Genomic DNA, 27759 nt, shown 5'->3' on the forward strand with positions numbered 1-27759 from the left:
ATTAAGCAAAAGCAGCTCATCAAACCTCCTGATGAGGAGTGCCGCAGTTACAAGCTCTCCTTTTCACAGGTTCCTCCCACAAAATAATGAACTAGTTCCTATTTTTAGCATCCTTTAACTTCAAATACAAAACCACAACAATGTATTTTGGAAGAAACTGACTACCACAAGTCAGCTGTAAGCAGCTGTAAGTGTAAATTGCCACAGCTCCATATTTCTGTGTATGCATACGGATAAACATATAAATACATAGAGAGGAAACAAGTGCACACTTTAGACCCTGCACTCTGCTTAAGGTATTCTTGGTCAAGAAAAGCCTGTATATCCAACAAAAAATAATTTTAGACAAACTAATGTTCTTCAGGCTTCACTCTTTCACACCTAAACTGAAAAAAGATGATTTACCTTGCAACATCAATGTAATGAGTGTGTGTCTCCTCCTCTATACCCATAGCAGCATTTCGTAAGTAGGCTTGCAGTGATTCAACCAGCGTTTGCAAAGGGACTCCATCTGTTGTTTGTTCTATAAGATTATCCAATTCATGGAGCATACTTTCTAAAGTATACTCTCCTTTCATTAAGCACCTAAGTGCTTCAGGGAAAATGATCTGTCGGAAGTTTGAGTTCAATTCCTGTTGGAAAGTAAGTATGAAAAGTAAGAAATTTTCCCTCAAAAAGTATCACATGCAACATCTTTTGTCATTTTAGAACTACACCACCATGCAGCAGACATTATCTGAAATGTAACATGATGGTGGTCAGCCAAGCATCAAAAGACTACTCTTTGACAAACTTTGAAGAAATCAGGAATACATTAAACCCTATACAAAGTCAAAAGCTTGACATCTGTAGCAACGCAGCAACAACCATCTCCACAGCATCAGCAGCAATACCTGACAGCCATCCTCAGCAGAGGCTCAGGGGGGGCAGAGGAACCAACATGCTCTGTCTCCAAAAGGAGATGGAACATACCAAAAAGACTGGTTATCTTGACTGCCCATTGAGCAGTGAGTACATCTTATCTAAGAGCTCACAAGGGAGGACAATAATATGTGGGTGAAAGACCCCCATGGCAATGCAGAAAAACTGCTGCCATGCACATTTCTGAAACAGGTCAGAAATGTTACAACTTCAAAGAGGGGAAAAATAGAGCAATGAAAATCCAAATGCACTTACGCAGCTTGAGAGGAAAGTATTTCTCAAATACAATAATACAATGGAGCCAAAAGCCTCAAAAATCTATTTAACCAGCCACAGTTTATAAAGCACATCAATCTTCAGCAGATATTTCACTCAGACTGTCCTTCATGGGGTTTTTGTTTGTTTTATTAATGTGGAAACATTTCTGAACCACAAAATTATAAATGCATTTTTCTCCATCCCAATATTGGAGACAGGGGCCCGTACAACAGGTTTTCTGAGTTTATTTGAAACTATTTGATTCAGGTGAAAGTCAGTAGAGTTTCAGAGGAGCAGAAAACAGAAAGAACACAGTTTGAACAGTTTGGAAGTTGTTCTGGACTGCTAGCAGTACAGAAAAATGAAAAGGAGACATGAAGCTGGTGTGTCTATAAAGCTGATACCAACCTCCTCCTCATGGTTACTTGACAGCAGTTTTTACAATTTGTCATATATAGATCAAAACGGTTTCTTTCGACCAATAAAAATGTAAATGACAGAAGCAAATGCCTGTTCAGCTCAATTAAACACAGCAATCAGGAGCAAGACGTAGGGAGAAAATCTTAGCATCATCACAAACATTTAGCCCATTGGGGAAGAATCTATTAAGAATGACTTTGCTGAAGCCTTGAAGGATGGAGGGAAAAGTAACATAAAAGAATCACCTGAAGTGAGATATATACTCCATTGGCTAAGTGAACAGCTTCTGATGCTTCCATGGGGTTTGGAATATCTAAGTCCTGGGGTACAAGATGACACTGCTTCAGCAGCTGCACAAGGCACGTGACATTCCCACTCATGCTGCAGAGCTCCTCCAGGAACCAGGCTCCATCTCTGGAAGTCAAATCAACCAGCTGCTCTCCAGCACTGGACGCTGCACCTTCCATCATCAGGTTTCGCCTAGATGAATTGAGACACTTTGACAATGTGCCTGCTGTTGCACTCTTCACAGAATTACACTGTTGAATATTCCTGTTGTTTCCAACAGGACAGTTCCCAGGAGGGAACTCACCTGGTCAGCGCGCAGAGAGCAGAGATGATGACGCTGGCCAAGCTCAGTGAGCCCTCCTCGCCGTTCTCGTGCAGGAAAACTTTGATGCAGCGCTCGATCTCCTTGAGCTGCTCCTCGCACACGGGCACGGTGACCGCCTCCTGCTTCAGCCGCTCCACCTGCCTGATGAGCCTGCTGTTGATATCGGCTGCGTAGCGCTGCAGCGTCATCTCTGTGGCCGTTATGAACTGGCACATGCTCGGCGGGGGCTGAGGCGCGTACTGCATTTCATACCTGTAAAGCACAGGCACAGCGACTACATCTCCCCTCTGAACTGCCCAGGAAACTGCATTCTGCTCCATAGGTGGGAAAAACACTCCATGCTTGAACTGCTCCTGTAACACCTACTCCTTAACTCTAAATACCACAAGAGGTTGATGACTACCCTAACAATGCTTTCATAAGGTCCTAAAATGCACCATAGTCCACACCTATCTGCATGGACATAAGACAATTGCCCTTGAAGCAAAGAATAAATAGAAGATAAAAAGAAAGACTTCAGAGGAAATGCTCAAATATAATCTAGATCTTTTAAGCCATGCCATAATGTTGAAACAGCCTGACTTTAGAAGAAAAAAAGAACCAGAAACTGCTTGAAAAATCTACTGGATTTTAAAAAAAAATCCCTCCTTATTGATTTTTAAATACTAGAAGTTTCTAAAACCCAAACTATCACTACCCTGAAGCCACAATGGTTAATTCTCCATTTGTTCATTACAGGACAATACTTGATTTTCATGTTGAAGTACACAGACTAAACTCTGGAACAGTATTTTTAAAGCAGTTTTTCTCATATTTACTCCAAATTTCTATAATTACTACTTAATGTTAGCTTGCTTTATAATTAGATGGGTCCTTGTAAAAGTATTTATTTTAATGATAAAATTAAGAGTAATAGCTTGAAAATTACGTTCTTTGAAAGAGTCGTTTCTCTGCCAACTTACTTCCTAAAGATATCCTGGCAACGCTCTATTGTCATGTTACAAATGAGTTCTTCCATCCAGGTTTTCCACTGCTCTATTCGGTGCTTCTGAAACACAGCTTTTGGATACTGCAGAGCTACTGTTGCATAGTTGTGCAATTGTTCCAGACAACCCCTTAACACAGATCTTCTCTGCTGCAGAAGAGCACCAACCTCTCCTTCCAGCTGTTCACACTGACTGATTAGATGTGCCTGGCCTGCGTTCTGCAGAAAAGCTGTTGCTGGGACATAACTTGGAGGACCTTTTAAGAAAGAAGGTTAAAAATGAAGACATGTCTGAGACACTTTTTATACCATACAAATACTGAGCATGAACACCTTTTCAATTTTTTTATTTTTTCTTTTACTTGTGATAAAGGAACAGATAACTCATATTGAGAATTTTGAGCACAAGGTAAGAGAATCTCATGCCCAGGTAGGATAAGATGGACAAGTGCCTTCAGGCAGCTTGGCACTGAAACTTTGAAGTGCTCTAAATCACCCTTTGAAGAAGCCTCTTTCTTTTAATTCATTACATACAGATCATTGCCTTTAACTTAGAGGGTACTCATAATGCCTCCTGATATTAAACTCAAGTTATTTTCAAACCATTAAAATCACCCCCAGAAATAATCTTTTGTACCTAGGTCCATTTGTGTACTAATTTCTTGGAGCAGACTTGCAAGTTGTGTTGCCTCTAAATTACTGAACGCAGTTTGATAATGGGTTATCCACTGCTCAAACTCATTCAGCTTCACCTGGATGGCTTCCTGGACAGCTCTTTGTTGAGACTGCAACTGTGTGTGCTCAGAATACCTGCATTATTGAAGCCACAGAATCAAGTAAGTGCAACAAGAAAGAAAATACTTAACATCATAGAATATAGAACGATACTGAACATACAACTGGTTAACCAGAAAATGAACATGTTCTCACCAATTACATAAAACTAAAAATGTTGTATTGTTTATTAATTCCATTTTCTTACAAAATAATTAATGTCTGTGCCTATTCATACAATTCTGAAATACTTGATTAATTTCAAATAACCTTCAAAAATAACTTAAAGAACTAGAAACTTAGAAGAAAAGATCTTTGCACTATTTATCAATAGCTCCCTTATATTGATTATTATGATGGGACACCACATTCAGAACATTTCCTCTCTTGCCTTAAGAGTCAAGTGTGGAACTTGGACTAGCACAGGTTATATTGATGAAGGCTCAGGACATAAGTAAGATTATTCAGTAGGAAAAGATTTCAGTAGTAAGGAGTGACCTGCTTACTGCAAGAATAGCTTTTACCCAGCTATTCACTCATATACAGATTTCTAACATTCAACCCATAAGTACATTGCTAAAACACCATCTGTATTGAACTGTGAGACTTCTGACAGAATTCCTGGCTCCTCTGTACCTGTGCTGAAGTGTGTGGGAGGGATGATCCACTCCTTCTGCACCTTCCAGAAAGTCTATCTCTTCCAGTAGTTTTCCTTGCAACTTTTCTACGTCTGTTAACTGCTCCTGCAGGTTCAGGTACTCTTCTAAACTACTGTCCAGTTTTGGCAGCACAGCAAGCATTTCATCTCTGTTCTTAAACCAGTTAACCTGCAATCAAGACATAGATGTTACTGAACTGCACTACATCAAATGGGCAAGAGAAAGTAAAATATGGCAGAACTTAACCCTTCAACGCTATTCATCTAGCACTGCTTCCAGTGCTACAAGAGTCAAATCTTAGCAGACATTCTTTATTTAAACTGCTCTCTAAACTTCTATTTTTATTCTCCTAGTTCAGATTCAGACAAAGCACTAAAATGTGCTTTAGAATTAAGCATGCAGAAACTGAGAATTAAATACTTGCAAGTTCAATATAAACACTTCCCTTCATACAAACTCAATTTATCACAATAAAATTCATTAACCATTGCTGACATATGCCCGTATCTTCCCCCATTCCCAAAATTCAAATAAAATGAAAGCACAAAGCCTACTTTGGTTTAAAAATAGAAATTACTGTAGTAAACTCACCTTTATCTCTGCCACCCTCGAGGAAAAGAGACTCCGTGTAATATCCCTTTCCATTTCCCTTTTGCTCTGTTTGTTTTCAGCCTGCTGGCCACCACCACCATAGACAGCCCCAGCAAATCCTGCCTCGCCTCCAGCTGTCCAGTCCACCAGTGGATCATAAACAAAAGCTTCCAGCAGTGTAAGCAAAGTTTCTCTCCCACGCCGCATAATATGAAGCACCTGCATGGTATTTTGAACACTCATTCTGATTCTGTGTCATCCTTGCAGAAGTGAAAACTTAGATGCAAAATACTGTACTTGAGTAGGAACAGAAATCCATAATGTATCCCTAACCACTACAGGGAGAGGAAGACCACCACACCGGGTACAAATACAGCTGGAGCAAGACCCAGCCTTCCATACAAACTATGCACAAGCCACAGACACTTCAGGAGGAAGAATCTCCCTTCTTCAGAGCTTTTTTTTTAAAAAAAAACCCCTATCTGTCATGTTTATACAGGATGAGTCCCAAAGGAAGAGAGCAAGCAAAACATCCCAACCAAAAAAAAAAAATCAGGAAAATCATAACATTTTAATCTATAACTAAAAGTCGCCCTTCCACTCTATATTTTAGTTGTGCCACTATTTGCATGTGCATTTATCAGACAATCTCATGTTTCTTAAATACCTACTACAGGATATAACTAAAGTAAGTCCAATTAAAATCACAGCAGAAAGAAGGCTCTATAAACCTGCAGCAGAATGTAGAATAGAAAAGTTATAATAAGTTAAGTAAGACAGTATTTGGCCAGTGATGGCCCTCAGTTTTCAAATCTCCTACCATACCTGTTCACAAGAAAGCCTGAACACCCCTTCCACTCCTGTCACTCCCAGTGCTGTTTCAATGTTGTGCGTCATCCGGAATGGAACCTTCTCTGGGACCCTAAGGCTCTTCCCTTTAAGATAAAAAATTAAGTTGTTTCTTTTAATTACCAAGAAAGAAAACCTTTTATTTGAATAACATATAGCATTTTTTAAATTACCTTTTTCAAAGCAAACATTATAATCTATGTGGACAACTTCTCCTGTAGTCATATCTATAAGAACATTATCCAGATGTCTGTCTCCAAGACCAATGATGTAGCCAACCATGGACATAACTGCAGTGGATCTTGCATACGACTTAAAAGAGAGTTTCAGGAAAAAATTATTTGTGGGAATCCTCTGCCAACACATTGGATTGACTACCATCTTAAAACATTATTTCAAGTGTAAGTGTAAAACAAATCAAGCCCAACTTATTCCAAGCAGTTTTCTATTTGTTGTTTGATGGTATCTTAAAAGAGTTTTCATTTTTTAGGCTGATAATTCTAGTATAATAATGTAGACTTATCTGGTCTACACCTGTGTTTTAATTCCAGAAGGCACAGGTACCAACATTTCATCAAACTCAGAGCAGCACTAGCTCTCCAAACTCACAAGTACCACATCTCAGGCATTCGTTGGCCCTCATCCCATTAAAACCACAGCCTCTCATATGTGAAATACAGTTGGTATGACTCACCTGTGTAACTCTCCACCACTCATCTGGTGTGGTACACGATGACCAGAGCTCCTTAGCAAGGAGATTCGGGGGAGTTGCTTCCATCAGCTCTTCCAGAACAGCCCTCATGACATTCAAGGGCCAGTCACGACGTGACACGTCAAGACTAAGCCCGACTGCCTTCAAAGCAGGTCCAATTTTACTGTAGTAAAGTTCACTGGGTCTAGGAACTATTCCAGGGTTCTGAGGGGTCTGGTAAGAGTCCTGAGCCTAGAAGAGATAAAAATGATAGTTGAGGTATTAGCACAAAAACATATCCCAAATTCAGTTTTGGTGAAAATAAAACATGAAATCAATGCCTCAACTGAGCATGACTTCTACAGCTCAGAGACCGCTTTCAAAATTCAGTAGTTAAGGTCTAAATAAACTGAAAACATTGTTTTGGCCTTAATTCTACTCTCAAAGTAGATCTCAAATGTAACTGCAAAAACTGCATTCAGAATGAAATGAGAATGAGTAAACAAGATACAGAATTAAAATACTTTCAACCAAGATTAATTCTATTTGTAAAAAATAGTTCTCTTGAATTATCATGCCAGACTAGCATTTTTATGCTACATACTGTAATTACATATAAATAATAGAGAGGCAATTTTATTGACTTCTGGTGAAGTCCCAAGTTACACGAATACACAGAACCTTCCTGCATTATTATGAGCAAAACACAATCCTTGTAAGACTACGTGACTTAGAATCACAAACAAGTCCAAATAAGCATTTCTCTTCTGCCTTGTGTACTTAGCACACAACAGAGCCGTTACCTTTTGTGCCTGCAAAGCAGCTTCCCGCTGTTGCCAGCGCTTGTAAAGCCCAAACAAAGGCGTGGCTCCATCCACCCACTGGATGAGGCCTGACCTTGTCCCCAGAGGTGTCACCGAGTAGTGCCTTGCATGGAACCGTGGTGTCTCTTGCCGGTTGATCGTGGCAAACATGGTGTTCACAATGGATAAGAACTGCATGATTCTCTCATCTAGATGCAAGTCTTCCAAACCTGCAATAAATTAGTTTAAAATTAAGCTTCTAGATGAAAAAAATTCTCCTAAAGCTCAAAATTTGGAATTTTTTAAACCTACTACATTTCAGACCATGAATATCTTCATGATACGTAGATTAAGGATGAGCTGTTTAGCCTAAACCATAGTGTTTACATGGCATTTACCTACCAGTTTATGCCAGCTTGCTGTGTGAGCAGTACACAAAATAGTTACAACATAAATAGGCGTTTCCCTTGCAGGAAAAACAAGAAGTCTCTAAAGTTTTCTTTTAGGGGGTACATTAAACTTCTGGAAAATTGCACCCAGCTAATCCTATCAATATGCAAGCAGAGCATTGCTTCTGATGAAAGCCTTGTAAAGAAGGGATTTGACTTAAAGTTTCACAAGGCAAAACTCCTTGAAAAATATCTGGTGAAGTAGGAAGTAGGGAAGAGAGATGGCAAATGCTTCAAACTCCTTTTTCTCTGTATCATTCAGGCAAATAAAACTAGAATTGCACCATGCAATCTTCCTAACTTTTATACAGTCTAATTTGTAACAAGAGACAGTATGAGGTATGAGAGAGGTATGAGAAAAATTCTGTTACTTACCTTTGAACAAGTAGGGATAGTTCTTCCCATCTGAACCCAGGAAAAGCAGCTTTTTAGGTTTGGTTTTGGTCGGCAGGATGGTGATGGTGCTGCCCACACTGTGGATGGTGACTGTGTCCCTGGTGGACACCTCTCCAGGAAGCGCTATTTCAGTGTTCATCATGGCAGCCAACCAAGGACTGATTTCTTCAAGTCGTAAGAGGTAACTGGCCCGTTTCTGTGCTCTCTGCTGCAAACTCAGCATTACCTATTCCAAAGAATTTTCTTTTAGGCTGATGCTCACCTTAACAGTTGGCAGTAAGAACAAAAACACCATCAAACTGCACTTAACAGAGGTCATCTTCCAGAAAACAAAGATTTTTCCTAAACCTCCTTGCATCCTCGCCACGCTGCTAATCCAGATACAGTTCAGGATGAAGATTACAAAACCTAAACAACACCTTCTATGCAGCAAATATACCCTGTGCAGTGGGTAAGAACCAAAGTCACAGCAAATCATGCTCCTCAAAAGCATGTTGTTTGCTCCCATATTTATAGATATCTGAGCTGTGGTTAAAGTAGCAGCACTTGGCAGCCGCCTGTTTATGTATCTGAATGCTTGTTTGTTCTGCAAAGCAGAAGAGGAAGTACAAGGAAAAGAGGTCTATTTGCATGTAAAACCTCAGTTCTGCCTAGCAAGGTTTTAAAAACACCAAGCTGGCTCTTGGTGATAGACAAGTGAATATTTTCTCTTCAGACCCACAAACTAAGAAGATGACATAATTGACAAAGGACCTCTGGGAAGGGCTGATCATTTGAAGGCTGCTGCACTGCCCAAGGACTACACTTAGATAAATAGAATTTGTTCAAATTTAAATCAACCAAACTCAAATAGCAGAGTTTCAGAAAGATAGCATTTAAAAGAAATAAAGCCCCCTGCTCCCAAAGCTGACAGCATCCCAGACAGAAGAAGATACAAGATTTGGAAAATGTAATTTCAATGGGTGGAAATGAAACAACAGACAATCAATAGCACTGTCTACAGGGAAAAACTGGTGCTTTAGTGCCCAGTTTGCCTGTGCTGGCTGCTGAGGAGAAAGTTTCAAGGTGCAATTTTGCTATGGTAAAAGAACAGCAAGAGAAGGAGAGGGTCAAGCACATGGTGCAGCAAGAACAGCAAGTGTCTCTACACTGTACTCTTCCTCTTGCATGTAATACCTCTTTAAATGGGAGCCAGCTGCTTCCAGGTTTAGCAGGATTCAAAGGATTCTTAAGTTTCTCCAGTGCATTTTCAATTGCATCTCCATAGTTATCCTGAAACCATTTCTCATGAGGAGTTTCTGCAGGAGCTGCAGTGATGCTCCTCACGTGTTCCAAAGCAAACACAATGGGCTTCATCAGAGCTGTGTGCTTTTCACGCATGATTGCTATTTTCTCCTCTCTGTTATAAAAAAACCACACAAAAACTTGCTCTTAATGCCATAAAACCGAGTTCTCATAATGATAACATTAAACAACAAATGAGACATTGAAGAACTCACAAAAATTTTTAGTTCTCTAAAATGAGGTCTTCAGTTATGAGCATATTAAAATGAAGAGTATTTCATTCCACACTGTATAAATGTTCCTCTGAACCACTTTTTTTAAAAAAAAAACATTTGAAATTCATTGTTCACCACCAGAAACCCTGATTAGAGGCTCTGAGCAGAAACCACTTTAAGCAACTGATTTCCTTTAATAAAGGACTTCTTTACTACTACTTATTTATAGTGTGGTACATCCTCAACAAGTAGAAGAGACATTCGGATCATTCTGTTCTCCCATTCCATGTCAGTCCTGATTACAGGATACAAGAGGCATTCTTAAGTTTAGCCAGGTGCCCAGTGAATGGACCTGCTCTTCCACTACTCTGTTCACAGGAGAACCCAAGAGAGGGAAAAGGACAGACTTGCTCAACACTGAAAACTAAAAGCAGATTAAGGCATTCTGTTTGCCCCAAATATCTTCATTTACAGTGATCTCAACAGATTACACCCTTCACCATGCTTATACTCATTTCATCTGACTTGGAAATCGAGAACTATAGGATCTCATCATCCACAATACAATATCCATTGGGTTCTAACATGTTATTACTAAAGAAATCACAACATGGATTCACAGGTAGACTGTTTCTCTCATTTGACTGGAGAAGCAGCTGTAGCATAAGATGTTCCTGAAATAAGGTCCCAGGCTTACAAATCAGCAGCTGGGATAGTGGGGACTCCGGAACAACACCAGTGTTGATTCATTTGACTATATACTTCCCCAAGAACCAACATTTGTTATGATTATCCCTTGAACACATAACACATACTTCCGTAATGTGTTGTTGTTTTGGACCCTCTTGACTTCATCTTCCAGTTGTTGAATCCGTCTGAGGACGTACATGTGCTGCTGCAGGAGAACTCCCAACCAAAGCTCATCCCAGAGAACCGTAACTCTGCGCAGCTCAGCCACAAGCATCTGAACCTGAATCAAGCAAGATGCACTTTTTAAAAGAACTAAAATTCAGATTTGTTTTAGTAGAAGAACAAGTTGAAAAAAGACAAGAGACACAACAAACTTTCAGTAGGCCAACACCCAAGACATACAAATTGCATATATGCGGTTCAAGTACCCAAGTAACATACATTTGGATTATTTACCTGCAATACCATTGTTGGATTTGCAGCAGACAGTTTCTCCACAATTTTGCTATAGCAATCTTGCATCATTGCTTGATCTTCATTTAATCCAGCTTTTGTATCATCTTTACTACTTTCTTGGGAAGCTGGAGTACTCCCTCCATCACATTCACCACCCAACAGTTCTTCTCCTTGAATATTACCTAGCAAAGTAGGGATGGCAGAAGGCAGCTTGTTTCCTAAATTAGAAACAGATGATAAAATATTAGCTACAGTAGGATATATCACTCCACAGTTTATTTAGTTTATTACCCCATTAAGTACTGGTGAAGTATAAGAAAAATATGCAAAATCTGGTAAATCAGATTAAGGGTATCAGTGAGATCCCCTCATAAAAATATTAAGACCATAACAGAGAAAACAAAAAAACACCTCAGTATCATCCTATCCAGTATATAAAAATGTAATAGCTTAAGTTTATTTGAACACTTTTTTCTCTTCTCCATACCCGAAGTCTGGGATTCACTGCTAAGTGAAATGGTTCCCACTATTGCAGGATAGAGGATGAGATGAGGAGAATCCTGAGCAACTCGACAGAGTAAGTTGCAAATGCTCTGACGAACGTACACTTCTGGGTGATTCAGGCGGGAGAAAAGCTGGGGAATAATACCTGCACAAAGAGGAAAAGGAAACATGCTGATTCACTTCATTCCTCTTCAAATGAGATAAAATTTTAGTTCTACACAAGGATGTTGGGTTTTTTGCATCAGGAGAATATAAAAAAACTAAATTTCTACGAAGAAGTACAAATTTACTAATTTACAAAAAAATCCAAAAGAAAGTGTAATTTTACAACAGATAGCCTCCTCCTATTTGCCTCCCACACTAACTCCATAACCTTTGAGGGAAAGTCCCTGAACAACCAGAACCTGCAGTGTAGTGACAAACAACCACTTCTGAAACATGTGGCTTTAGTCACAAATTTTTCTCAACTACAGCTAGAAAAAAATCCACCTTGCTTGTTTTTTAGTGGTCATATGATGTAATACTTCAGAAACCACATCTCCTTTCTCCTTCCTATGTCTTCAAGTAGGGGAAAAGGAGGAGATCAAAATCTGTGCTACTTAACTACTTTACAATCAGAGTGCATGGCAGGCTTCAACATCTTCAGTGACATCAATTAATACAAGACAATCTCTTTTCCTCACTTAAATAAAAATTTCATCGAAGTGCAATGAACCACTCTCTGCATTTAGGGAAAACACCTCAAAATCCATTTTAACACCTAGATAACATATACTTACCTCTCCAAGGAGCAGTAGGTGTAGTTTCTAGCCCATGCTCTAGATACTGTCTAAGTTCTCCAGCATGTTTCACAAGCAATCGTAATAGTCTCAGGGTTGCCATCACAATCACATCATCAGTGCTTTGCTCAGAGGTGTTTCTTAAGTGCAGTCTGGGATCTTCTTCATCAAGTGGAACCTTGAAACAAAGAAATACTCCTCTAAGTATATAGTTCATATCATTATTTAGAAAAATTTCTAACTTGGTTTCCACATTAACATGAACACTAACCTGACCAGCATTGAGTTTGAGGAAAGTAAAGTATGCACTGCAGGACAGTTTATAGAGACTGAAGATTCTGTCTACAACTTTCCTCCAGACTTTAATTAATCCTTCTGTTGCATTTTCATCAAGATCTGAAAGCCAGGGACAACTTGTTAATAACTGACGCCATATCACATCCACCATATCATCTTCTTCATTGTCCTCATTTTCAGTGATTTGTAGAGTCATGTCTTCATCCTAAATGCAAATAAAGGGAAAAAGCAGATTTGCTTAAGTTCTCCAACAATTTCTACAAGCAATTTTAGTTCCTAAGTCAGTTTTTGTCCAGCAACTCATGCAACTGCATTACTTGATCACATTACCATAGCTCATCCAACAGGTGTGTGACCACTTAGCTAACAGATGGTTTCTTGTACTGTCTGAATTTTAACTTTAAGACACTTACAAGAGTTAACATGAACTGCAAGAGGAAAATAAGGTTCATGCAGAAGCTGAACAATTATTTTAAACAAATAAATCTACACTTACTTGAATCCCAGCTGGCCGACACACTGCCTGCCCAAGAATCCCATAGATTTTCTCTTTATCCTCCTCTGCAATGTTGTCTGGAAGCAAGTTCTGAACCTCAGATTTCTCCCGGGGAAGCAGCCGAACACCTTCTCCCTGACTGTAACATTTAATGAATTATTGATCCCCATTACATGAGTATTTGTAGAGCTATTGCAACTCTATATATAAAACTTCTTGAAGGAAGAAATCATCTTTATCCCAGAATTAGGTTCGTTTTGTTTTACAGAGGGCAAGTAACCAAGAAAATATTCATTTCTCCACTCACATGAAACCTCAGACCATATACAACAGTAATCATAAATACACAGATAAGGCTTATCTTAAGAAAACCAATTGTGCTGTATAAATTCAAGCATCAGGCTGTATTTACCTGGCATTATCAACTACTTTGCGGCCCCATCTATAAGCCCAGCTAGCAAGGGCTGCCCAAGACTTGGCTACTTCAGGTGCCTGTACTGAAGACAAGTGATACAGCTGGCCCAAGATGAAGTCTGGTTCTCCAACTCCAATGTTTACTGTGATGGGATAAATAGAGTAATATGCGTTACAGTGTAAAACTTCCTTCTGCCTTCCTTACCACAGAAAACAACACCAAAAAATAATGGGTATACAGTATCTTTTTAGTAAAATTAATACCCAACAGTGCAAAATTTTCCAAATGCAATTATTTTTCAGTTCTGACACTGCTTCAAAATATAGCCCAGTTTCCATTTACCAAACAACCACTGCTGTTATTCTACAATTCCTTCCTCTTCCACAGACAGGTGGAACTGAGGCAAGGAACTCATGACCTCCAAAGGAGCACAATGCTCCAGAGAGCAGACTTCTGTGAAGTACCCACAGCACTGTGGTTGTGTTTATTAATGTATTTTCTTTTGCCATCAAGTCAGAAAGCACCTACTGTTTAGCATTCACCAACAGCTCTACAATAACTCTGACTCTGTATGAGAGGAACTAAGTTATTTTAAAATTCTAGGTTTAAAGAAACACAGAATTTATCTTAACATCCTAAGAAAAGTCTGCTAGAAATTAGGAATAAGAACACATTCTGCTGCAACAGCAGAAGTGTTCAGATTAAGTATAGATTAAAGATCATGAAAAAACCTGAAGTATTTTCACACATATGGGGGCCTTCATAACATAAATCCTGCCCATGCTTAAACCTGAAAGATCTACCTCAAACTTTAGCAAATACACAAGCTGAAAGCAAACTCACACAGGATAATAACTGATAGCCTCAATACAAAATAAACATATCCCAGTTTCTTCCTCAAGCCACCATTACTTGAATGAGAAAAATGTGCCAGAAATATGAAAGATTTTTATTAAGGTGTTTGGGTTTTTTCACTGTGGATAGTTACCTATTGCACAAAATACACACCCTTGACACATGTATTAGGAAAACAAATACATGAGTGATGGAGCACTTAGTCTTTATCAGTATAACTGGTGTTATCCCTAGGTATAATTATCGGTAACTAATTGTAAAAAAGAACAATGAGAACAAATGTACCTGTAGATTCACTTTCAATCCTAGGATATTCATCTTCTAGTGTATTAACAGCTGGCAGATCAATCAAATTATATATGTTTTTAGACAAGGTAGACAGGCCAGTGTGATTCTGCTGCTGTCGAGCTCTATATACTTGTTTCAACTGTCCTGAGATCTCTTTCCATTCTGCTTGAATCCATTTAGCCAGTGTGAGAATAGATTTAGCAACTGCATATTCGGCTTTGGCAGATTTACAGAAAGATATGGCACAAGAACTCAGCATTTCCATGGCATGTGTTGATTGACCTGCATATCATGAAAAGCAGACCTTCAATACAATGCTATTATTTAAAATAACTCCAAAATTCAGCACATTCAGATATAGCTTGGAGCAATGTATTTGTACACAGAAAATTGTCTTTTGTAGAATGACAAGCATGAAAATACTTGTGAAAACACTCAGACAACAGCTAATGGGATGAAATCAGTTTCTAATGGTACTGCCCTATTGTGACTTCTTCAAGGTGAGGGGAATTAGCCTGGTTATAATGAAAAAAAGCTCAAGTCACTACAATATAACACTCACCTGCTGTGTACAACAACTTTGTTTTCTCAATATCAAGTTCAGGACCCCATTTTTCATCTATCTGACCTGGTGCAGATAATTTTTTAAAGTGCTGGACTAAGTCCTGTGCAGTGGTGGTTTTCCCCAGCTGAACTTCACTGCACTGGGCGAGCAGTCGTGTAGCCAGGGCGATGTTTCCTCGCTTCCGTGCAAATTTTGCTGCTGTTAAGCCCAGTTCCATTAGATGGCTTTTAATTGGGACTGTTGGTTCTAAAGGAGAGCAAAATACTGTAAACAAAAGTATTAAATCACTGTTTGACACACACAATTTCTGCCCCATGTGTTGTGCACACCAGTAAAAATTGCTTCAGAAATTTAGATGACTTCACTTCAGCCTAGAATATTTATATACCCTATCTCAAACAAAAATTATATCTATAGATTATCAGCTGGGCAAAAGATTTTTCCCCACTATAACCATTCCTCTTAGTTAACAAACATACTTGTCCCCTGACAGAACTTTTCTCCCCCATTACTTCTTAACATACTTCACATTTAAACGGCTTACATGACTGTTTGTGAAGACCCATTACTCAAAATGCTGATGTGCTCAAAAGTGAAAGCAGCTGAAGTATGAAGTGATGAGCAAGTAAGGGGCTATTAGGAGAGAAGTATACAACTATTAAATACTTCAGAATGTTGTTTTTCTTTTTGACACTGTCTAGATCACAGCACTAATCAAGACAACAAGCAGTAAACCAAAACACCTGAAGGAAAAAACATGGCTTTTAAAAAGTACTCCATCTAAATAATAGAAAAAGACACAGCTGCTGCTTTCAGCAGAAAACTGAAGTTCAAATTCTGCATTTGCTTTTCATAACACCATGAGAGCTTGCACACCTTTAAGCTTTTCCATCAGTTGATTCTGGTACACCGTGTACCTCAGGGCATGCATCCATGGCCTTACATCATGCTGCTTGCATGACCTCAACGCTTCATTGAAGAGAGGTATAAGACAGTCCTGGAAGAGGCAAGAAGATGCACAGTTGTCATGAGAGACTTTACTACAATGCATTTACATTAATTAAAACCAAAGATGATTTTTAGAGCAAACATTCTTATTTATATTAGTAGCCACACTTTATCATTAACTAAATGAAGTATGTTTTATGCTTGATTTTGAGAAGACAACACGAAGAACTGCTCAAAATCAAGCAGAATTGTCTTCTGAACAATGTGATTAGAAATGACATCTAGAACAGCCATAGTGGTTGAAGTCTGACATTTAGTTTTTAATTGCTGAAGTGACTTTTTTTATTAGAATTTTTTTAAGTTGCTTTGAAAGTAAATTAAGTGTGTGTTAAAATGTATTCAGAGAAGAAATACCAACACTCTAAAAACCAACTATCAAGAACACTTCAAAAATACTGAAAGTGAAATTGAAAGAGAGGTATATTTACAACTATGGAGAAGTCCAATTGAGATGTAGACTTATAAAAACATAGGTCAAGGCACATTAGAAAACTACATGAGGTCTTTTTACAGTATGATTAACAGTTAAAACAATTAATGTATGTTTTATATTCAATACTCCACAATGTCATGGCAAAAGACATGATCCCAATTTAGGCTTTAAACACACAGAATTACCTCTGATGTCAGCCTGTTGCATACAGTGTTTTCCAAAGCAGAAGAACAGTACAGCTGAAGAGTGCTCAACACAGGTAAAGACTGAGACACGGTGAGTGTGGAAAGTCTCAAAGGCCCAATAGCGATGCGCGATGTTTGCTTTAAGTACTTAATAAGATTTCTGAAATTAAAGAATCAGGACAGTCATTTTTTTTAGCTAGACTTGAAGAGTAAACAGTGACATCAAAATTGCTGAAGAAAAATTCAGTATCTTTAAAAGGATGATGAGAAAGTGTTGCAGTATCATACAAGGTATGTTACAATACTTTATTATTAAGCTGACACACAAAAGTACTTAATCAACGCAAGTACTTTATAAAGTATATGAATTCCAAGTTAAACATCAGCTTATTTTTCCTCAGTAAGCTTATAAAACAGCTAGAAACTGGCATAGATGCTGCAGCTTTACATAAAGTTATGTTTAACAAACTGGAACAGGTTTTCACAGTGTATTACATTAACTCATAGCACATTTCAACTTACTCAGATATTGACTGCCACTTTTGCTCCTGTTCAATGTGGTTTGCAGCTGTTGCCAGACATACTGAACTTCTCAAAAGCTGTACTTCAACTGCTTTTTGAAGTTCTCTTGGATCAGGACTCAGCATATTAGGAAGGAGCTTCTTCATGTCTACATGGAGATTAAACAATTGAAATCAACTAGAACTGCCAAATTCTATCATGTTTCACCATCTGAGAATGCATTTTGAAGTCATTTATAGAGACAGACACATGAAGAAATATTTACATTTGCATTTGAAGTAATATTTAATTTATGCATTTATACCTATTTTTTCTTTGGATCCCCCTGCAAGCAGGTTGATATTTTCTCCTGGTAGTAATTCTAGTTGTTCAGTGCACTCAGTAAGTTGTCCAGACTCAAAGCTGCTCAAAGATCTGCAATTCAACATTTATAGTTTTATTTTTGTATTTCTTACTTCACTCCACTTGCTAAGTATATTACATAGCAAAAAGACTCAAGACAAACTCCAAATACTACAGAGCACTAATGATTAATTCTAAGCAAAAATCTCAATTATCACATACATCAATAAAAAGCACTAGTTCTGCACCAAATGAATCAATCCAGTACCAAAGGGAAATAAGAGCCCCTTTCTCTGAAAAAAAAGCCTTTTCTGACCTGCAAGATTTTATTCCACTGCTTCCTTTGGTGCTTTTATTTTCAGGTCAAGATATTTCAGCCAGAAGGATTTTACTATTTTTACCACAATCATGCAGAAATGGAAAGCAATCAAGTTGTCAAAAATAAACTATCCTTAAAATTTGAATGTCTATTCAATGACACAAGTATTTTTTCATGAATCAGAAAAATATCAAAGGTCAAGAAATAAATCCACAAGCTACAATTCTAAATTTCATTTTAAGAAAAAACAAAACTAAAAAATTCAGCAGCCAAGACCACTTCTTTCCTATACTTTTTCCATTAAATTAGTAGATTAAGATATTGTTAAGAACCACTGAAATACATTTTTATTTAGGTTGTACAAAAGGATTCATCTTCTGCTGAGTATAGCAGAATAAATTTGATACCTTTTTTCTTCAATGGTAGATTTTTTTTTCTTGAATACTAAGCAGCCTCAGCAGCCAGAAAGCTACAGCAGCTATTTAGAATTATGTTACCTCTTCACTCATCTGTCAATGCCTGGACAAGTTTTCACCTTCCCAAGAACACACCTTTCTTCTTTGCATGCCTCTACTTAGAAACTGACACCCAATTTTTTAAATCCATTAAAACTTTAATATTTCAGTTGTAAATCAATGAACTCTAAGATACTGTTGAATGAATTAATTATACCCTTACTTTATGTAGTTAAAATCTGCTTTCAGATTGATTGAGGTATTACTATTGCTCTTCTTCAGTTCATGGACCATGTTTTGCCACTCCTGAACAGCTGACCAGTCAGCAATGGAAATGTAACATTCACATGCCTTGTTACCCAGGTAGTTTATCACTTCAGGTGAAGAGTCACTTGGCTTAGTCAGAACAGTTTTTCTAGCTTCTCCTGTGAAATGAAGAAATGCTATATAAACACAAAAATATATATTTTCAAACAGCAGTTCTATTACTCAAACATTATTTCTATGTCTTTTGTCAAAAAAAAACCTCTTACTTAAAAAAAAAATCATTAAATAGTTACACAACTTTTACAGTATTCTTCCACTGACACTTGTTCTGAGAGAAAAAATAACCTTTTCAAATGAGGTTTTGAAAAAATTTAGTTCATATCTAAAGGAGCATCAAAACAGAAAAACAAAACAACTAAATTAGCAACAAAGGAGGTTCATTTTCAAAGATGAAACAGAATGCTGCAATCAAGTCTTAGTTAAAAACCTATGAGTAACTAGTGCACTTATGATACAATTATGTCATAAACACTAAGGTTTAAGTTATGATGATCTAAAATAAACTAGATTTAAACTAGGAACTTACAGAACATTTTACCTATTACCTTTAGTTTCATTCAGCTAGACCTCAGTACTGCAAACCCTCCTATCTACACATAATATTGGTTTCAAGGGCATTAAGTGGTTCAGTTTAACTGCAGACAGAAACAGGTTTTCAGATTTCAGAGTCAGACATTACCATGGCTGCATCATTCAATGTTCTCATTTTATGCACACACATTTAAACAGTTGTACGTCTCTTAAAAAGAAAACACTGACCATTCAAGGAATGCTTTGGGCTGGCATTGTTCACACTGTTCGAATTGGCCAACTTCAGAACAGTCTTGTCAAAGCCTGTGATACAGCAATCCACTCCAGTCATGGAGCAGAGATGCTCCTGATATTCCGCAGTTGCTTTTTCAAACCTACAACAGTTCAGTAATTCAGTCAGCATCTTAAAGAACCAAGCTGGGATTTTTTTGTAAATAGACTAGATTTCAAGCATTATTTTACCCCAATACTCTAAAAGCTCATATCACCTTGAGCAAAAGAAAGGGATTAAGATAGGATACAAGTTTACTGGCTGGTTTCCAGGTTATAGCATTTGATAAAATCTTGTCCGTAAAAGTTTTAATGTCAACTTCAAATCAAGTAGAGACAGAAATAAATAAATTTTATATTTGACTGTCACAATTTTAATCTGAACAAGTAGAGCTGAATACTGATTAAATACATATTACATCTCTGAAAAGCTTCACTGACTATAACTGACAAGGAAATTCATCAGCAGCCTTGACTTGTGCCACCGTTTAGAAGACAAAGAAACAGAACCTCCCATAGAAGGAAAGAACATCCAAGTTTGTAGCATCCAGTTATTTGTGAAAACTTACCGCCCTTCTGCTTGCTGAGCTACGGAATTGATCCAGGAGAGACTCTTCCCAACTACAGCAGAAGACCAGACAGCAATGCCCTGAATAGCTTCAGGACAGTGAAGCTCACATAATGCTTCCACCAGCATCATAATTGTCACTTCCAATTCATTTCCCTAAATCCAAACCAAAAACATTATTTAACAAAACTCATCTAATTCAAGAGCCACATATCTCAGAAATGGTGAAACAGTATTTCATTAGATACATCTACAAGTGCTCCTTGTATCCATCCACTGCACTGCTTTTGGAAAAGCAGGGGAGCCAAGGAAAGAGTTTATGCTGTGAATCCACAGCCTGAACATCAATGGTTAGCAATCACTGTGCAGTGGTTTTGTACCTCTGTGAGAAAGGGAGCACAAAGTAACAAATATCTATCTAACCACCCCTGGTAAAACATTTAAGCAGATCAAGTCATGTACTGAAGAAACTATCCCAACCTTTTCAAGAAGGCTTTAACTACTTTATCCACCCATGCCACCCCTGAACTTAGCTGCTAGCTAGATGAAGGATACCCCCATGACACAACCCTACTTCTCCTCATACCCCAGGTAAGCAAAGACCTCACACTACTGTAAGCCTGGGATGGCCTCACACTAATACAGCACCAGCTTCACAAGATTTCCACTAAATTAGAAATTGCTCAACTGAAACTGTTAATGAACTATAGCATTCATTCCTGTATAGTATTTGACCTCATCTTCAGTACATCCTAACCTCCAATCCACAGTATCACAACCACAATAAAAAGATACAAATTAAAAATGTGGCTTTAAATAACTCATTCTTTTACATAGCACTTGGTTTAGTAACTACTGATTGCCTTAGCTTAGTTCTTTTAGAATATCACGGTGAATATTTCTGCAATAGTCTACAGAAAAGGGAGTACCTGAGAGATACTATTATTAGTTTTCATTTCTGTGAGTAAATCAAATCCATGCCTGACTGTCACAGCAGGCTGGCCAGCCAGCAATCCAACTCTCATGATGGAAAGTCTGATCCGTGTCAGCCAATCCTGGCATGTCTGGCGATTGGTATAAAAGAACGTCCTGATAACCTTCAGAGACAGGAAAGAAGTTTCACAAGAACATTCTTCTGCAAAAACCAAAATACTTAAATACTTAAGATTGATATCAAAGGCAGAAAGGTTTCTTCTCTCCAGTTTTCAATTAATCTTTAATTTTATTAATGTAAATGGACTGAAATCACATGCAGCATGCAACTGGCCCAGCACATGAGAAGTCTTAATATGAACTATAAATTATGTATTACTATCACATCAAAGTCTGGTAATTAAATAGCTTATTTCAACAGTGAAAAAATGTTTTGCACTTAGAATTACACAACAGGGTATGTTGCTTATAAATAATTACTACATTTCCCAAAATGCAATTAAAGCTTTAAATAACTGTTACTTTATAATAGGGCTGCTGACAATACACAAATAAGGGACTGCTACAAACCAGAGGTACTACAGGCTTGCTGGATTTGTACCCCTATACAAGCTGGTACTCCAGAAACAAAGCCTGGTTTAACATGTTCTGTAGGAATACACCAAAGTCAAAGCCAGAGTTTTTTAAGAGTCTCAAACTTTGTGAAGTTTTTCTGAAATTACATGGCTAAGAACTGAACAATCCTGAAAACTCTGTTCATTCAATAGACTGTTCCAAGCCACATCAGCACTGCAAGAGAGACAAACCTTGGGTGGAGAGGTAAGGGCATTGGCACATCCTTCATATGCATTGTACATCAATTTTTCCAAGTTCTCCAAATACTGCAGAAGGAGAACAAGCCTGAGCTGGTTGCTACTGTGTCCTTCATCATTGTCTGCAGTAGTCCACTGGCTGACATCTTGATCAGGGTTTAATGTGTGGGCTGCAAGGCTCCTAATAATACCTACACATTTTCCCAAAACAGGGGGAAAAAAGAGTTACCAGATGGTAGCAATGCTATCTCTCAAAATCTATCACAAGTTAACAATAATTATGCAGCATCTTTAAAATCTGTAAGGACTGAAAAATAAAGCCATTGTGCCTCTTGCCTTAGACATGAACACCTTGGCTTCACAACCTTACCAAAACATCACATTAAAATAAAGTGTATTTTTTACCTCACCTTCAATTGTTTGAAATGTATCTTGGGCTCTCCCCAGAGGAGTTCGTAGCTTTGAAAGAACAGTGAACTGAGCTGCTTCCCAGACAGCCCATTGCCACAGCACAGCATCAGTCTTCAACAAGTTCCGAGGGATGGTTGGCTGATCTCTCTTATCCAGTCTTTGACAGCTATAGAATAACCTTTCTAACCAATTATCCTTCCTGAAAGAAAATATCAGTGCATGAACAAGTTCACATGGTAACAAGTTTATACTGCACCCACTTCATCTCCTTATTGCTCACAAACAAATCTCTCACAAAATTAACTTAAAAGCAGCAAAGTATATAGGAAAATATGCCAAAAGGTGTGTATGTAAGACATTTATAAATACTTAAAAGTATAAAAATGTTTGAAAGTAAAGCAATGTAGTTTGTAATGATAATTACAAATTTTAAACTAAATATAACATGGACTTGTTTACTAAAATTCAACATTCATAGATTTCAGTTCTACAAGTTCTTACCCAGTCCGGTGGAGGTTTCCATACAAAATAAAACTAATGACATCAGAGAAATCCTGTGGGTGGAATGTGTTACTTGGAGCTTTGCTCATGTGACTTCTTATAGCCAAAGATATTTCTTGTATTTCTGTGTGGGTACGGTTACTACAGGAAGAGAGGGAAAACAACCCAGGCTATAACGTACTTGATAAACCAAAAAAGCTGTGTAAGAGAATTACACACACACACTATATATATACATATATATATATATATATACAGGCAATGACTAGCACCAATTATGTGCTTTGGTATTAATACCAACTGCTTTCAGACTTCAGGTCTTCAAGACAAATTATAGGACATAATATTGCTGAAGCTCTGGATAACATAGAGCTTACAGGTATTCAGTGTTTGCTTCAAGAAGTGATGCACAACTTATCAGTTTTATTGATTACTTTGTGTACAATATACTGTTCTTAGACCTGTAAAAGCATAGGATAGCAAGATACCTAGAATCACAGAGGATTGGATGAGACCTTTAAGATCATCAAGCCCAACCATCAGCCCAGAACTACCACTGTAAGCTCATGCTTTTTGATTTTGAACTAAGACAGTATGATGACAGTCCACCAGCATTATTTTTTCAGGTTAAGTATGTCTGAAGAAACTAATCCACAATTTACACTTAAAGTTGGTCTGAGCAACCTACCTCAACACAACATCTAAAGGAATTGACTTCAGAAGTTTTCCAAAAGCTTGTCTCACACGAGCACCACTATGGACTAGTTGAACACGACACACATCAACACACCTGAAACACCAAAACAGAAAGAGGTGTTAATATCTCCATTTTCAGCATAATTCAAGTAACATACAGAACTCTGTGCAAGTACCTCTGTAAAAGGTCATCTGGAAGGGAGGAAGACAGGGCATGGAGGCTACTACATGCTTGAAGACAAATGTTCACATCTTCCAGAAGTGCTGAATTAAGGAGTTGAAAGGAGAAAAAAGTCACTCTTGCTGGAATTAGGTAACTTCTGCACTACTCTGCATTCATAGCCATATTATTTACAGATTTTGGAAGTGAATACATCACAGAACTGTTCCAGTGCTTTTGATAAATAATTATTTGTGACTGGGAAATTCATCTACCAAAAACGTCAGTGATGTGTCAAATCTCTTAAGACTGTAATTCATTTTAAGAAAATTAATTGTTTAAGTAACAGGCAGGGATCCACTTTAAAAAAAAATCATAGAACAGCATTAAGTTCTTGCACAATACAACCTTGAAGCATCCTTAAAGTAAATGAAACAAGCACAGTTGCTACTATCAGTGGAACAATGCTATTTATGTACTTAGTTTTGAAATGTAAAAGACAGTTAAGTAAAATTATGCAGTATCTTACTGTTTGCTAAAAGTCCTTTGCAAAACTTATGAAAAGATGGGAGAGAAAATAACGGAGTATATGTTTCTGATTTCTTCATCAGAAGAGCCACTTCCAAAGCCCATGTTGTAAGTAGTTTCCTTCAAAAACCAAGAATTTAGTCACTCTACACAGTTACAGAAAGGTACTTCCTGATAGAACTTAAACTACTTCACATTGCATATCATTATCACACCACAGCTCACACTTTTTAAACAAGTTAAGAAATAACTTTAAAGATGTCCCCAGCCCTCACAGCATTTTGGTAATACAGGATGGCAGCTATTGCAAAAGGATACTTTCAGTGAGCAAACCCTTTCAGTAAAGTTTGACAGCTCTGCTTCTACTGCACAGATCTTAGGATGGTTTCAACTTTTCTAGTTTTCATGTACAAAAACAAGCAGCTACTTTTTTCCACAAGTTCACTAATAATGTTGAAAACATTCCAAACATTTGACTGGTAAAATTTACCCCAAATTTTACAAATTCAAATTACCCTGGTTTCTGAATTAATGTATTCTACTAGACAAAAAAAAAAAAAAATTCCCAATTTCTAAGAAAATTTTCTTTACCTGGTATCTTGAGTAAGGTTATCCTTCTTAAGCAGTAGCCCCAAAAGGTTCAGTATGATTGAGAAATGTTTTTTTGTTGCTGTAGTTACAGTACTTATAACTGCTCCATCAAACAGAGAAGGAGAGGAAGAACTGAGGCTACTGGATATGAAATGGTCGTGCCTGAAAAGGCAAGGAAAAACAAACTGTAACTCTACCCCAAGATTAGAGGCACTTCCCTAAACTTTACAGGAGGAGAGAAAACATCAACACTCAGCAGCAAAAGTTAAATGAACACATACACAAACCACTCTATGTCAAAATCCAAATATTTTGATCTCTAGCCTAAAAGAACAAAGCTATCACTTGCCATAAGCCCATGCAGGCCAGTAACCTTTTCTCAACTGTGTCTGGTATCCAATGCTTAGTGAAAAATCACTACAGCTAAGAATGTAAAGAGTAACAGTTAAACTGGTATATTCCCTTACTTTAACAACAGTTTGTATTAATAAAGTCTAGAATGTAATTACATCTGTTGTTTACATCTCATTACCTCTCCTAGATCTCTCAGTAAGTAAAATAGTAAATAATCTTCCTTCATTTACTTTCAGTAGAGTTCTCCCTCGGTTCTCTCTATTCAAACACAAGATTTCTAATCTGCCTTTGAATAAAAGGCCAGCTTTAAGTCAGGATATGCTTTCCTGGCTGAGATACAGCTTCCCTGCAATTAATGAACGTAAAAACTAATTAAGGAAGCTTGGGAAAAAGCTTGATTGTAACAACAAATAAATATTTAATTTCATCCCTCCAACAACATATTCCATTCAGATCCGTCCATCTTAGTGTTCTTAAAATACTGCTGAATGATGAAAGCTCATACCTGGAGCAGTGTGAGTACAATGTGTAGAGCACTGCATACTGGACAGCAGGGAAGTGAACTGCTATGTCACCATGAACAATCATCAGGTTTTTACTCAGCAGTGCAAACACAGTCGGTGAAAGGGCCCACATCTGTAACACAATTGCAACACAAGCACAGAAACATAAAAAGTCGGATCTTTATTTAACTGTAATTTTCACACCATTAATTAATGTCTTTTCCTTTTTCCCCACAGGAAGTAATTTAACTCTATTATATAGTGACTGTTTTCTTCCCCATTTTTTAGAAGTCTGTTAAAAGTAATTTATGGTTTTTATAGGGAAAGATTTGGGAAGTGTTTTCTTATGGCTGATATGCTACTAAAGGGCACACTACAGCTGCTTTTATCTGTCTTGAGTTTCAAAAGCAATTACTATTATCATCTTAGCATTAAATCCTTAATAAACCTGATAAGACGCTCTTCCCTTGCAACTGCTTTTCATTATGCACCAACCAGAGATACAATCCACTCACTGTTTAAACCTAAGTTTTAATACTAAAAGTTTTTCTAAAACTTAGGAAGTTTGGAGACAAATATGATCATTTTAGTTATACATAAGTGTCCTACTAATATAATACATTAATTTTAATTAATCAAGTATTTTTTACACTTACTGCATGAACTATCTGTTGAGTTTTTACTCACCCCAATTAATGAGTTTTTAGCATTTCCAATAGTACTTAGAGCACTGAGGTCAAATATAACAACAAACTTGGCGTTATCCACATTGGATATAAGCTTCTTGAAAGAGTCATGCTGGATTTCGGAACAGGCCTCAGGAAGATGTAAACTATGGAGAAGACTATTTAAAGCACAGGTCATTTCTCCTAGAATCAACCTGTAAGCAGTCTCCAGAACAGGAATGTTCTTCAGGCTCAATACAGCTTGGTATACAGCAAGGGCTGCTGCAACAACCTTGAGAACATAATTACAGCAATAACTGATTAGAACAAATCATAAAATATACTAATCAGCAACACAGAATTTGAAATCACTCTTCTTTATCTACGAACAGCTTAGTCTGATACACATACCTATCTTCAATTTCCTGTACATCTTACTTACAGAATCTATTAATCATTTTCTTGATCATCCACCTAATACACTGAGTATCAAAGACAGATGAACTAAGGACTTCTCTAACTGGAATACTGGCAAACTTACCTATTTCTTATCAAATCTAAATGCTAAAACCAAGAAGTAGTTATATCTGCCTTTTCAGAAGTTTCAGATATTCAGTTAGACTAAAACACATTTAAGATGAGCTGTGTTTACAGCTTAATATATTCTAGGAAGTGCATGAAAGCTGTTGGAATACACCTGTAAAAGTTACTCTTACCTCTTTCTCCTTATGATAACGAAGAACAAGTAGTTTAGACTCTGGTATAAATAATTTCTCTACAAATGACGATGGTAGTTTTGTATTTATTTGTTCAACAATCTGGGGATAAAAACAAAAGTAACTTTACCTGAATTTTTAACTAATTATTAAAGATTAATCAAAATACTGTTTTTCTAGTCCCCCACAACAACAAAAACATGTACAAACCAGTGTCAACAGATTCAGGACTGAAATGACATAGTCAGTGCCACAGGTCTGACAATTTTCCATTTGATCTAATCCATAGGTGATGACCATGTCACAGTGTATGGTCATACTGGGATCCAGGCTGCCAAGCAAAACCCCAACACACTCATTGGCAGCTGTAAGCACAGCTTCAGAAAAGAAAACTTGATTTGCTGCAGTCACACATCTCATTACTCTGTACAGAACCTGCAAAATTAAAAACACAGCAGAGTTAAACTCCATTAAAAAGAAATGGTATTTAATTGTACTCCACCCATTTCACATCCTGTCCCATCACCTACTCTGCAACTTGGTCAATTCTATTCTGAATAATGTCATCCTGGAATTACACTTCAGGAGTGTAAGAAAAAACACAAGCTTTCAACTGCTTGGTTTCCAATTCAGTCAGAGAATTTAGTTAGAGACCTACAAAACTTACATTTGTTAT

The 27759-nt window shown here is 37.5% G+C and overlaps 1 protein-coding gene across 3 annotated transcripts in view; it reads right to left on the reverse strand.

The window, feature by feature from the left end:
- The window catches only part of SMG1 (SMG1 nonsense mediated mRNA decay associated PI3K related kinase), a 59195-nt gene that overhangs the window by 9415 nt on the left and 22021 nt on the right, over nucleotides 1-27759 (reverse strand). For 2 of the 3 annotated variants that reach the window (XM_014252579.2, XM_014252578.2), the window contains 41 exons: nucleotides 27294-27518; nucleotides 27084-27185; nucleotides 26390-26659; nucleotides 25705-25835; nucleotides 24846-25007; nucleotides 24256-24374; nucleotides 23743-23830; nucleotides 23559-23660; nucleotides 22871-23011; nucleotides 22369-22568; nucleotides 21953-22149; nucleotides 21143-21310; nucleotides 20215-20369; nucleotides 19604-19749; nucleotides 18741-18942; nucleotides 17706-17815; nucleotides 17402-17549; nucleotides 16880-17039; nucleotides 16130-16250; nucleotides 15251-15517; nucleotides 14686-14970; nucleotides 13543-13687; nucleotides 13131-13269; nucleotides 12609-12839; nucleotides 12338-12515; nucleotides 11542-11703; nucleotides 11055-11272; nucleotides 10724-10878; nucleotides 9586-9808; nucleotides 8389-8635; nucleotides 7565-7794; nucleotides 6765-7013; nucleotides 6244-6382; nucleotides 6047-6156; nucleotides 5222-5440; nucleotides 4608-4798; nucleotides 3835-4007; nucleotides 3175-3454; nucleotides 2192-2464; nucleotides 1845-2079; nucleotides 406-632 (listed from right to left, as the gene is read on the reverse strand). In XM_014252579.2, coding sequence (XP_014108054.1) covers nucleotides 406-632; nucleotides 1845-2079; nucleotides 2192-2464; nucleotides 3175-3454; nucleotides 3835-4007; nucleotides 4608-4798; nucleotides 5222-5440; nucleotides 6047-6156; nucleotides 6244-6382; nucleotides 6765-7013; nucleotides 7565-7794; nucleotides 8389-8635; nucleotides 9586-9808; nucleotides 10724-10878; nucleotides 11055-11272; nucleotides 11542-11703; nucleotides 12338-12515; nucleotides 12609-12839; nucleotides 13131-13269; nucleotides 13543-13687; nucleotides 14686-14970; nucleotides 15251-15517; nucleotides 16130-16250; nucleotides 16880-17039; nucleotides 17402-17549; nucleotides 17706-17815; nucleotides 18741-18942; nucleotides 19604-19749; nucleotides 20215-20369; nucleotides 21143-21310; nucleotides 21953-22149; nucleotides 22369-22568; nucleotides 22871-23011; nucleotides 23559-23660; nucleotides 23743-23830; nucleotides 24256-24374; nucleotides 24846-25007; nucleotides 25705-25835; nucleotides 26390-26659; nucleotides 27084-27185; nucleotides 27294-27518 — 7523 coding nt within the window. The remainder of the gene's footprint in view (nucleotides 1-405; nucleotides 633-1844; nucleotides 2080-2191; nucleotides 2465-3174; nucleotides 3455-3834; nucleotides 4008-4607; nucleotides 4799-5221; nucleotides 5441-6046; nucleotides 6157-6243; nucleotides 6383-6764; nucleotides 7014-7564; nucleotides 7795-8388; nucleotides 8636-9585; nucleotides 9809-10723; nucleotides 10879-11054; nucleotides 11273-11541; nucleotides 11704-12337; nucleotides 12516-12608; nucleotides 12840-13130; nucleotides 13270-13542; nucleotides 13688-14685; nucleotides 14971-15250; nucleotides 15518-16129; nucleotides 16251-16879; nucleotides 17040-17401; nucleotides 17550-17705; nucleotides 17816-18740; nucleotides 18943-19603; nucleotides 19750-20214; nucleotides 20370-21142; nucleotides 21311-21952; nucleotides 22150-22368; nucleotides 22569-22870; nucleotides 23012-23558; nucleotides 23661-23742; nucleotides 23831-24255; nucleotides 24375-24845; nucleotides 25008-25704; nucleotides 25836-26389; nucleotides 26660-27083; nucleotides 27186-27293; nucleotides 27519-27759) is intronic. The other variant, XM_005522922.3, reaches the window with a different exon arrangement.

The sequence above is a fragment of the Pseudopodoces humilis genome, chromosome 18 (assembly GCF_049639895.1).
Source record: "Pseudopodoces humilis isolate 2021_Gansu_Grassland_sample_001 chromosome 18, ASM4963989v1, whole genome shotgun sequence".
Taxonomy (NCBI): Eukaryota; Metazoa; Chordata; class Aves; order Passeriformes; family Paridae; genus Pseudopodoces; species Pseudopodoces humilis.